The 12,839-nt window shown below is 46.3% G+C and overlaps 1 protein-coding gene across 2 annotated transcripts in view; it reads right to left on the minus strand.

Moving 5' to 3' along the window:
* Nucleotides 1-1,122: 1,122 nt before the first annotated feature.
* EIF3L (eukaryotic translation initiation factor 3 subunit L) overlaps nt 1,123-12,839 on the minus strand; it is a 33,848-nt gene continuing 22,131 nt past the window's right edge. For both annotated transcript variants that reach the window (XM_039463099.2, XM_039463100.2), the window contains 4 exons: nt 11,398-11,568; nt 9,966-10,463; nt 2,919-2,999; nt 1,123-1,331 (listed from right to left, as the gene is read on the minus strand). In XM_039463099.2, the coding sequence (XP_039319033.1) occupies nt 1,293-1,331; nt 2,919-2,999; nt 9,966-10,463; nt 11,398-11,568 (789 nt within the window). In that variant the 3' untranslated portion in view covers nt 1,123-1,292. The remainder of the gene's footprint in view (nt 1,332-2,918; nt 3,000-9,965; nt 10,464-11,397; nt 11,569-12,839) is intronic.

Below are 12,839 nucleotides of genomic sequence, written 5' to 3' on the forward strand. Positions count from 1 at the left end.
CCCCATTCCCTGGCAACAAAGCCCTTGCTCTCCTTAGCATGGGGAGGATCATGAACCTGGTTCTTCTGCGCTGCTGGAATAAAAATCCTGAGCTGGCCACAGCTGATGAATGTTGTGCATTCTGCAAGTGGTGCCAGGCAGAGTCCAGCTGTGCCTGCCCCTCACAGGGGTTGCTGGCTGCCCCACACTGCTGCTGAGCCCGGACCAGGCTGCTGGGAGATGGCCCCAAGCCAGGCACTCATACACACTGGGTGTGCATGACCCGGGCTCCTGCACTGGCCTGTCTCACAGCAAGAAGACTGCCAAGAGGCCATGTCAGACACAACACACTTTGACCTGGCATAACTTTAATGATAGAGAACTATCACACGAACTACGAAGCTCTGGCACTGAATTTCAAACACGTTAACCCAGGGGGCTGCCCAGTTGAGTCTGAGTTCCTCTAACCCACCATCGCCAAACATCAGGGTATGGAGGACAAAGCATGAGACATTCTTTAGGAGCAATCAGTGCACAGCACCCTCTCTGCACCAGGGAACTACGTGGTAGTCAGGCAGTGGTGGTGAAGGAGCCCGGGTTGGCACTGGGCCAATCAATAGGCTCCAACAAGGCAAGAGATGAAAGACAGCTCGGAAAGATACCAAGAGCTTTACAAATGTCTGGACTTATAACTAGAGGCTGCTTTTTAAAAATTCCTTTGGGGCTAGGCACAGTGACTCATGCCTATAATCCCACCTGTAATCCCAGTACTTCAGGAGGCCAAGGTGGGCGAATCACTTGAGGTCAGGAGTTTGAGACCAGCCTGGCCAACATGTTAAAACCTGTCTCTACTGAAAATAAAAAAATTAGCTGAGTGTGGTGGCGCACACCTGTAATCCAGCTATTTAGAAGGCTGAGGCAGGAGAGCTGCTTGAACTTGGGAGGTGGAGGTTGCAGTGAGCTGAGATCACGCCACTGTACTGCAGCCTGGGAGACAGAGTGAGACTCCATCTCAAAAAAAAAAAAAAAGAATTCAATTTAAACACTAATAACCCAGGCATCCTGAAAGCATCAGGACACATGGGAAACAACATATTACTGCCACAACCCACAGAGTCTTCCCTACAATAATGAGATGACAAATCTGGCTCCAAAGATCCTTTACTGAGATCCACTTGAAACACTTTGGTCTTAAATTTGTTAACTGAGTTGACAGGCTGATGGCTGATCTAGGTAAAGGTTTCATGGTAGCAAAAACACTTCCTGCCTAAAATATATCAAAACAGGCTCCTGAATGATGTTTGTAAATGTCATCAGGGTCTCTGTCCCATCTTCTTCAGGGTTCGATTAAGCTAGAAGAGAAAGAAAAGTAAAGTTACATACAGGGATTTCCCCAACCCCATACACAGTGTGTATGATCACTAGGTCAGATTCCCAGCTGCTCCTCTGAAACCAAGAAAGGCAGTCTCTGATGTGGGTGTCCCCTATGCGTGTACAAAGCCGTGACATTCATATGGCCCCGGACAGTTCACGAAGATTGTTCTTTTACCTGACCTTCACATGCAACAAACCCATACCCAACACTGCTCTACCCATCTGACAGAAAAAGGACTCAGAGTGGCCAGACTTTTCAAGGTTACTAATTCAGTTAGGGGAAATACCAGAAGCTTTCTCCTTTCACAAGGAACAGGATCCTTGTTAGAAGACAGCCCTAGCCCACACCCTGACAGATATGATCTCAACAGCCAGAAAGTAAAAAGAGCAGCAGGGCTGTCAAGATCCTGCAGGAAGAGCCTGACCTCTGCTGGAGCGCTCAGAGCACCAGGACACAGTAGCCCTAGCAATGGCCACAGATACTTACACCCTTAGAGTGTTTGGCCTGACCCACAACACCTCTCCTAGGGCAAGATAAGGAATGCACCAAGTATGTCAAAGTAGAGCTTCCTGTCCTCCAGGCTGCAGGAACTAGCCAGACCTGTCTAAGTTGGAAAACAATGCCAAGTGGGGAGGGATGGGCAAGAGCAGGCAGTGAATCCACCCATATTAGGAAATACCAGGGAGGGAGAGGAGAGCTGGCCACCCGCAGAGGGAGATCTTGGAAAGAGATGCTTTGGAGAAGGCTGATGCAGCAGTTCCTACAGGCCCAACCCCATTCCCCAAACCCCAAGCAGCCAGCCAGTCTAGCTTGAAAATTTAAAGGGCCAACCTCAGGCTTTCTTTTGCAGTGGCACCATCTCTGCTCATTGCAACCTCCACCTCCTGGGTTCAAGTGATTCTCCTGCCTTGGTCTCCCACGTAGCTGGAATTACAGGCACGAGCCACCATGCCCAGCTAATTTTTGTATTTTTAGTAGAAACGAGGTTTTACCATGTGACCAGGCTGGCTCGTCTTGACTCCTGATCTCAAGTGATCGGCCTGCCTTGGCCTCCCAAAGTGCTTGGATTAGAGACATGAGCCACTGTGCCCAGTCTCTTTTTCTTTTTGGCAGGGTCTTGCTCTGTTGCCCAGGCTGGAGGGCAGTAGGCTTTCTTAACAGAAATGAAAAGTTAAAAAAGGCCTGGCGTAGTGGCTCATGCCTGTAATCCCAGCACTTTGGGAGGCTGAGGTGGGCCGGATAATTGAGTCCAGGAGTTGGAGACCAGCCTGACCAACATGGTAAAACCTGGTCTCTACCAAAAATATAAAAATTAGCTGGGTGTGGTGGCATGTGCCTGTAATTCCAGGTACCCGGGAGGCTGAGGTGGGAGAATCACTTGAAGCCGGAGGCAGAAGTTGCAGTGAGCTGAGATCATGCCATTGCACTCCAGCCTGGGTGACAGAGTGAGATTCTGTCTCAAAATAAAGAAATAAAAAAATAAAAATAAAAACACGTTGAACTCCCCAATCAGTTCCTAAGCTCTGTGCTGAGCCAACAGCCCCCCTTCTCTCAGATCTCTCACCTCCTCGAATTTGTGGATCTGACGGATGAAGAAATCCCCATAGCGCCTGGCGACCTTGGTGTCCGCGATGTGGATCATATCCTGTAGGGGAAGCACAGTCAGGGAAGAGCAGCCAGGTGGAGCAGGGCCGTCTAACCTAGGAGCCACCATGGACTTGCAAATGATAATGTTGTTGAGTGTTAGAAGTAAAGGCAGAAAAAAGACCACTGGAAAAACATCACCAGTTAACAGTAAGTTACTCTTTCCAGAGAGTCTTTCTTTTTTCTTTCTTTTTTTTTTTTTTTTTTTGAGACGGAGTTTAGCTCTTGTCGCCCAGACTGGAGTGCAATGGCATGATATCAGCTCACTGCAACCTCCACCTCCTGGGTTCAAGCAATTCTCCTGCCTCAGCTTCCCAAGTAGCTGAGATTACAGTTCAATAGCATGATCTAGGCTCACTGCAACCTCAGCCTCCTGGGTTCAAGCAATTTTTGTGCCTCAGTCTCCCGAGTAGCTGGGATTATAGGTGCGTACCACCATACCTAGCTAATTTTTGTATTGTTAGTAGAGACAGGGTTTCACCATGTTGGCCAGGCTGGTCTTGAACGCCTGACCTCAGGTGATCCACCCGAGACCATCCTGGCCAACATGGTGAAACCTTGTCTCTATTAAAAATACAAAAGTTAGCTGTGCGTGGTGGCGCAAGCCTGTCACACCTATAGTCCCAGCTACTCAGGAGACTGAGGCAGGTCAATCGCTTGCACCCAGGAGGCAGAGGCTGCAGTGAGCCAAGATAGTACCACTGTGCTCCAGCCTGGGTGACAGTGAGACTCCGTCTCAAAAAAAAAAAGCCTTGACATGATACTGGCAGAGTTTTAGACAGGGTCTCACTTTGTTACCCAGGCTGGAATGCAGTGGTGAGATCTTGGTTCACTGCAGCCTCAAACTCCTGGGCTCAAGCCATCCTCCTGCCTCAGCCTCCTAAGGCAGGAGCTATACGGGACTTACTCCCATAGCTTGGACTACAGGACACGGTGCCAAGCCTAGCTCAGTTTTCTTTGATTTTTAAAAGCATGATTTAAAACAACATTGGAAAACTTCCACTATTGACTTGTTTTTACTTTGGCAAATCTGCTTGTATCAGGGATAGTTAATTTATGCCAAAAACCAAGTCTTCTAGAGCCATAAAAATGAAATGGGGGTATTTACTTTAAAGCAAGATGAAGTTTCAAAAACAAACTACCCAAACTGACCTAGATATATATCTGAAAATTAAAAACATGTGTTCACACAAAAATCTTTAAATGAATATCCACAGCAGCATTATTCATAAGCTGAAAAGTAAAAACAAAACAAAACAAAACAATCCAAATGTCAACAACAATGGATACGAAACGTAGTTATCTTCATACATGAGATATTATTCAGCTATAAAAGGAATGTACTGATACATGCTATAACATGAATAAAACTTGAAGACGTGCTCGGTGAAAAAACCCAAACACAAAAGTCCATATATTACATGATTCCATTTATCTGAAATGTCAACTTGAAAAGAGACCAAAAGCAGATTAAGTGGTTTGCCAGGGGATGGCAGAAAGGCAGAACTGGGAAACTGCTAGTGACTGCTGATGGGTAGGGAGCTTCTTTTTGTGGGAATAGAAATGCTCTGGAATTAGCAGAGTTGGTTGCAAAACACTGTGAACATACTCACTGCAACCTCCGCCTCCTAGCTTCAAGCACTTCTCCTGCCTCAGCTTCCCAAGTAGCTAAGATTACAGTTCAATGGTATGATCTAGGCTCACTGCAACCTTAGCCTCCTGGGTTCAAGCGATTTTTGTGCCTCAGTCTCCCAAAGTAGCTGGGATTATAGGTGTGCACCACTGAATTGTTCACTTATTCATTCAATTTATTTACTGAGACAGGGTCTCACTCTGCCACCCAGGCTGGAGTATAGTCGTGTGATCTTGGCTCACTGCAGCCTCTGCCTCCCAGGCTAAAGCGATTCTCATGTCTCAGCCTCCCAAGTAGCTGGGATTACACTCAGCTAGTTTGTGTATTTTTAGTACAGATGGAGTTTTGGCACGTTAGCCAGGCTGGTCTTGAACTCCAGGTCTCAAGTGATCCAATAGCCTTGGTCATCCAAAGTGCTGGGATTATAGGTGTGAAGCATCGCACCCGGTGAACTGCACACTTTAAAATGGTGACATTCATATCATGCAAATTATATGTCCAAATTACAGTTTTTTTGGTGGTGGTGGGGGCGGACAGTCTCACTCTGTCCCCCAGGCTGGAGTGCAGTGGCACGATCTTGGCTCACTGCAGCTTCTGCTTTCTGGGTTCAAGCGATTCTTGTGCCTAAGCCTCCTAAGTAGCTGGGATTCCAGGCACATATCACCATGCCCAGCTGATTTTTTTTATTTTTTATTTTTAGTAGAGACAGGGTTTCACCATGTTGGACAGGCAAGTCTCGAACTCCTGACCTCTGGTTATCCACCTGCCTTGGCCTCTCAAAGTGCTGGGATTATAGGCGTGAGCCAAGTCTCCCAGCCCAAAATTGTGTATTTTTCAAAACTGCTAAAAAAGTGCTATTTCCAACAATACGTTTAGACCAAAATGCTTTTTCTCTTTTTAAAAAAATCAAGACATGGTCTAGCTATGTTGCCCAGGCTGTTCTTGAACTCCTGGGCTCAAGCAATTCTCCTGCCTTGTCCTTCCAAAGTGTTGGGATTACAGATATGAGCCAAAATACCTGGCCCGAAATGCTTTCAAAAACAACTAAAAATTGAAGATATTAGGAAAAAAATTCCTTACAGCATCAAAGAGCTGACAAAATCATAGCCAAACATTTTTTGGGGAAAAGAAAAACATTCCCAGCAAAGCACAGAAGCTCCCCTCTGCCCTACGGACATTTGTTCATCTTAGAAAACTTGGGCTGAGGGTACAAACCAAGGCCAGGGCAGTCTAACAGAAGATCCTCCTTACCATGCCGGGACCCCAAAGGACTTCATCCTCAAGCTAAATGCAAGCCACAAGTGACATGCCATCCCTTTCCTCTCCACACAAAAGCTGCCTAGTGGGAAGCGGGTATAAAAGAGACCCAGCCCAGAGAACTTAGAAACACAAGGTGACTCTTCTGATAATCTGCAGCTGGGGCTGTCCCCTGGGTGGTCCAGGGGACCTCAGGCTATGAACTCAGTTCACGGTGGTCCCAGACAATACTATCCCCAAGTACCTTGAAGAGGTTCAAAAGCAAATCCTCTCCAGAGGAATAAATGTCCAACATAGGCCTCAAGAATGCCAACAGTTTTTCTTTCTTTCTTTCTTTCTTTTTTTTTTTTAAAGATGGGGTTGTGCCATGTTGGTCAGGCTGGTCTTAAACTCCTGACCTCAGATGATCCGCCCACCTTGGCCTCCAAAGTGCTTGGATTATAGGCATGAGCTACCACGCCTGGCCCAGTTGTTCAAGAACAATGAGCCATAACTGAGCATATAAGGAAACATCACACCATGAGTAAAAAAGATATAGGAAGCAAAAAACAGACATGGCTAGAGATGTTAATGGGCAAGATGATCAATGGAAAGAAATTATCCAGAACACAGGAGACAGATGGAATGCGTGGAAGAAGGGTGTCAGAGACACCGAGGGTCGGGTGTGGTGGCTCACACCTGTAATCTAAGAAGTTCAAGACCAGCCTGAGCAACACAGTAAGACTCTATAAACAAAAAACAAGCAAGATTGTCTCTACAAAAAAATAAAAAAATAAAATAAATAAATAAATAAATAAATAAATTAGCCAGGCATGGTGGCACATGCCTGTAGTCCTAGCTACTGGGGAGGCTAAGGCAGAAGGATCACTTGAGCCTGGGAGTTCAAGGCTGCAGTGAACTATGACTGGTCCACTGCACTCCACCCTGGGTGACAGAGTAAGAACCTCTTTTTTTTTTTTTTCCAGACTGTCATTTAGCAATGGCCTATGGAAAGAGCCTCTTTTTAAAAAAAAAGACATGGACAACAGATTGAGGTTTAACATACATTAAGTCCTTATCAGGGTTCCAAACATGCCTGAGCAGAACGTTTTCTTCACTCATGAGTCTACATACTTGGAGAAACAAAAAGGGAGGTGATATCTCACAGAAAAAAAATTCTAGGCTAAGACTAAAAATATCACAAGAAAATAAAACGATTCTTTTAAAAACCTCCTCAGTGCCTGTAATCCCAGCTAACTGGGAGGCTGTGGCAGGAGGATCACTTAAACCCAGGATGTGGGAGCTGCAGTGAGCCAAGATCCCACCACTGCACCCCAGCCTGGGCGACACAGTGAGACCCTGTCTCTAAATAAAAATTTTAAAAAACTCATCAGGACTTAAAATGTCCAGCCTGAACTTAAAAATCACCCATGAAAACTAACATCATTCTTCAAGCCACCTCTCCTCCTGAGAGGAAGCCACTGCTATGTTGCTCGTGTACCCTTCCGGAAAGAACCTGATGCATATATAGGCATATATAAATGTATTACGAGCCACTCTGTAAAACCTTGCTTGTACTTTTTTTTTTTTTTGAAATAGGCAAACCACCCAAATGTCAATCAACAGGAGAATGGATAAACTACAGTAGAATAACAACAGCAGATGCCGGACTATCACAGAACAACCATGAAGGCATCACTGCTACACACAGTAACAATGAATGGTGACTCACTCAACTATAACATCGGACAAAAGAAGCCAGACATAAAGAGTATGTACTGTGTAATTCCATTATACAGAGTTCACAAACAGGGAGCACTAACCCAAAGTGTTGGACATCAGGACAGGACAGGACAGGACAGGCGCGGTGGCTCTTGCCTGTAATCCGAGCGCTTTTGGGAGGCCAAGGTAGGAGGATCGCTTGAAACTAGCCTGGGCAACAAAATGAGACCCTGTATCTATAAAATATAAACTTAAAATTGGCTGGAACAGTGGTGCTCAAGACCAGACTGGGCAACATAGCAAAACCCCATGTCTACTAAAAATATGAAAAAATGAGCCAGTCGTGTTGATATGCGCCTGTAATCCCAGCTACCTGGGAAGCTGAGGTGGGAGAATCACCTGAAAACAAAAAGGGAGGTGGCATTTCACACACACATACCAATATTCTAGGCTAAGTCCAAAAAACTCACAGAAGAAAACGATTCTTTTAAAAACCTCACCAGTGCCTATAGTTTCAGCTAGCTGGGAGGCTAAGGCAGGAGGAGATCGCTTAAACCCAAAAGGGTTTGAGCAGCCTCAGGGTTTGCCCAGGCTCAACCTGATACTGTATTTTCTGTACCCTTTGTTTAGATCTGCCAAGAAGTTGAGGTTGCAGTGAACTGAGATCGAAACACTGCACCACGGCCTGGGCAACCAGAGGGAGACCTTGTCTTAAAAAAAAAAAAGAAAAAAAAGAAGAAAAAGAAGAAGAAGAAAACAACAACAACAAAAGAATTGAAAAGAAAAGAAAAGAAAAGAAAAAAAGCTTAGTGCCGTGGCAGTATGGCAAATGAGGGTTATGTGAGGTGTGATTATTGCTAACTAAAAATTAAGAAACGAAAAAGAAGCCAGGACAATGGCTTCCCACTTGTAAAGTACTCCAACAGTCCACAAAGCACCACCCCCCTTTCTCCAACCTCATCTACACAGCCTCCTTCCTCAGGCTACTCGGGCATATTGCAGCTGTCCCTTCAACTTACTGACCTCACTCCTCTTCAGGGCCTTTGCTCTAACTGTCCCTCTGCCTGGAAGGCTCTTCCCCTAGATATGTAGTGAGCCTTTTTTTTTTTTTTTTTTTTTTTTTGCGATGGAGTCTTGCTCTGTTGCCAGGCTAGAGTGCAGTGGCAATATCTCGGCTCACCACAATCTCTGCCTCCCAGGTTCGAGCAATTCTCCTGCCTCAGCCTCTCCAGTAGCTGGGACTACAGGTGTGTGCCATTCCACCCAGCTAATTTTTGTATTTTTAGTAGAGACAGGGTTTCAACATGTTGGCCAGGATTGTCTAGATCTCCTGACCTCATGATCTGCCCACCTCAGCCTCCCAAAGTGCTGGGATTACAGGCGTGAGCCACTGTGCCCGGCCTTTGGTGAGCTATTAAGAACTCTTTCCACCAGTTGGATGGCTTTAAGTCGGGAGTTTGAGACTAGCCTGGCCAGCATGGCAAAATCCCATCTCTACTAAAAATAGAAAGCCAGGCATGGTGGCAGACACTTATAATCCCAGCTACTCAGGAGGCTGAGGCAGGAGGATCACTTCAACCTGGGAGGTAGAGGTTATGGTGAGCCGAGAGCACACTAGCCTGGGCAACAGAGCAAAACTCTGCAAAACAAAACAAAACGAAAAAAACCCCAAGAAACAGAACTCCCTCACTTCCTTGAAGTCTTAGCTTAAACTTCACTTTCTCTACATATTTTTGCTTAATTATAACATCTACTGTTTATCTTTTTTTTTTTTTTGAAATAGAGACAAGCTCTTACTATGTTGCCCAGACTGGTCTCAAGCTCCTGGGCTCAAGTGATCCTCCTGCCTAGGCCTACCCTAAAGTACTAGTTATTACAGGCATGAGCCACTGCACCTGGCCAATCTCCTGCATTTTTTGGTTTTTTTTTTTTTTTTTTGAGACGGAGTTTCACTTTTGTTACCCAGGCTGGAGTGCAATGGCACGATCTCGATTCACCGCAACCTCCGCATTCTGGGTTCAGGCAATTCTCCTGCCTCAGCCTCCTGAGTAGCTGGGATTACAGGCACGCGCCACCATGCCCAGCTAATTTTTTTTGTATTTTTAGTAGGGACGGGGTTTCACCATGTTGACCAGGATGGTCTTGATCTCCTGATCTCGTGATCCACCCGCCTCGGTCTCCCAAAGTGCTGGGATTATAGGCTTGAGCCACTGCGCCCGGCCTTGTTTGTTTTTTTTTTTAAATAGTAGAATGGCAGCACCACAGGGGCAGGAATCTTTGACTTTGTTCCCCAATGTATTTCATGTGCCCAGAATAGTGAATGAAAGACAGTGAACACTTAATACAATGAGATGCAAATCGAGAGGACAGGCATACCTTATCAATGTAGAAGTCAACCTCTGAGGCTGACTGAAATTCACCATCCAGGGCTGAGATGCCGCTGGTCCATACCAGGTTCTTCATCTTGTGTTTGAATACAAGAAGCTGGATCCGGAACTCCTGCTCTGTGAGATCCAGGAAGCCAGCCAGCTTGGCCACAGGCATGGTGGTGTAGAGCTTGAGGAAGCTGCGGATGGTTGAAAGCTGGGCCTGCTGCTGCACTTCATCAGCAAACACCTTCAGCTGCTGCAGGAAGGGCTCTTTGTGGTAGTTGGGGTGTACATTATCGTAGTTGGGCACTACTGGTGATAGAAACTTGGGGCAGGAGTAACTGAACAGTTCTTCGTAGACCTGTGGGTCACCTTTCTGCATGCGCAGCATCTTGTCCCCGTATTTCTCCCGCAGTTGGAGGTGAATGCTCTCATCGATACGCATGGGGTACATGGTTAGGGCAATGGCCAGCAGCGCGTGCATCTGCTCATTCTGCTTGTTAATCTGGGGGTGAAGTGGAGAGTGGTACCGGGTCAAGTGAGATGGACTTCCTGAGGTCCCTAATGCCAATGTGGGCTCACCAGCCTCTGCACAGATCTTTAATTTACTCAGCTGTCTCGTATCAGCCACTAAACTTCCCCAACAACTCTTCTAGTCCTACTTCTAGATCTACTGAACTTCCATCCTAGCTCCAAATCCTCCTTAGCCATCTTCTGGATTCCTTACTGGTACCTCTTAGTCTCTCCAGTTTGCTCCACACATCACTAGCAGGTCAATCCTTTTACACCAGTTAGGATCAAGTTACCCAAAACGTTAGATGCAACCTTGATGCCGACATGTGCATGTGCCACGCAACAACGTTTTAGTCAACCACAGGCCAAGGGCCATATACAGGATGGTGATCCTACGAGATGATAATACCGTATTTTTACTGTATCTTTTGTTTACATACACAAATACCACAAATACAAGTCCCAGCTACTCAGGAGGCTGAGGCTGGATAATCACTTGAACCCAGGAGGTGGAGGTTGCAGCGAGCTGAGATCACGCCACTGTGCTCCACCAGCCTGGGCAACAGAGAATTCATCTCAAAAATATATGTATCACTTTGGGGAAAAAAAAAAAAAAAAAAAAAAAACACAAGAAAAAGTATCTGGTGTGGTTGTATGTAGCTGTAGCCCCAGCTATTGGAGGGCTGAGGTAGGAGGATCACCTGATCCCAGGAGGTAGGGGCTGAAGTGAGCTGTGACTGTGCCACTGCACTCCAGGTGGGTGATCTATTGGTAGGCACAATCGTCTAGAGTGCTCTACAGCCTTGAACTCCTGGCTTAATTAAGCTTGAAGTATTTTGGATGGTCTTTACCAAGAATGGTTGGCATAGATGCCAAGGATTCAGCAGAGTAGAAAGGCCATTAGTGGCAGGCAGAGTCCCCCTTACCATCTCATACTTATATGTGGTCCTCTGGAACATGCTCTTGGTCCTCTGGATGTAGAGGAGGATGTTGGCAAAGACCCGGATGGCATCCTGGTAGCGACGCATCATCAAATATGCAAATCCAACATAATAGTACGTGGTAACCTGGCACTCTGGAACGCGAGAATACATACTCTGCAGAAGGAGATGGAACAAACATCCATGAGTGCCAATTCATCCTGGATAGAACCAGAGGTAGAAACACCAAGAGTTTTCCCTGCAGAGGCCCTGAACTACCCAGAGGAAGCTCTGGAGTCCCAGAGTTTACGAATGGATCTTCCTATTCACAGATTAAGTTGTACGTTTTGAGGAATCCATTTTCTTAGCTGTAACAAGAAGGTTCTGGATCAGGAATCCATAACATCTCTTTGAGCTCTAAAATGCTATACATCTCAGTTTTGGTATTTTTCCTTGCTTTTTCAATTAAGTCCTATAAAGGAATGGACAGGTAAGACAGAAACACATACATGCACATGAGCCAAACACCAAATAATAAGCAACTGTAATATTGTTCTGTGGCTAGGAAGAACACAACAGCTAATCATTAAACATACCATCTTAGAATTAAATCTTTTCTTTTTTTTTTTTGAGACGGAGTTTTCGCTCTTGTTACCCAGGCTGGAGTGCAATGGCGCGATCTCGGCTCACCGCAACCTCCGCCTCCTGGGTTCAGGCAATTCTCCTGCCTCAGCCTCCTGAGTAGCTGGGATTACAGGCACGCGCCACCACGCCCGGCTAATTTTTTTTTTTTGTATTTTTAGTAGAGACGGGGTTTCACCATGTTGACCAGGATGGTCTCGATCTCTCGACCTCGTGATCCGCCCGCCTCGGCCTCCCAAAGTGCTGGGATTACAGGCTTGAGCCACCGCGCCCGGCTTAAATCTTTTCTTAATTCTTTTTTTGAGAAGGAGTCTTGCTTTATCACCTAGGCTGCAGTGCAATGGAGCAATCTCAGCTCACTGCAACCTCTGCCTCCTGGGTTCAAGTGATTCTCCTACCTCAGCCTCTTGAGTAGCTGGGATTATAGGTGCCCGCCACCAAGCCCAGCTAGTTTTTTTTGTATTTTTAGTAGAGACAGAGTTTCGCGATGTTGGCCAGGCTGGTCTCGAGCTCTTGACCTCAAGTAACCCACCTGCCTCGGCCTCCTGAAGTGCTGGGATTAAGGGCGTGAGCAGCCACACCCGGTCTTCCTAATTCGAAGATTAGCGAAATATGAAGAGTAAAAAGCTGCCATTAGGCCGGGCGCGGTGGCTCAAGCCTGTAATCCCAGCACTTTGGGAGGCCGAGGCGGGTGGATCACGAGGTCGAGAGATCGAGACCATCCTGGTCAACATGGTGAAACCCCGTCTCTACTAAAAATACTAAAAATTAGCTGGGCATGGTGGCGCGTGCCTGTAATCCCAGCT

The sequence above is a fragment of the Saimiri boliviensis genome, chromosome 21, assembly GCF_048565385.1.
Source record: "Saimiri boliviensis isolate mSaiBol1 chromosome 21, mSaiBol1.pri, whole genome shotgun sequence".
Lineage (NCBI taxonomy): Eukaryota > Metazoa > Chordata > Mammalia > Primates > Cebidae > Saimiri > Saimiri boliviensis.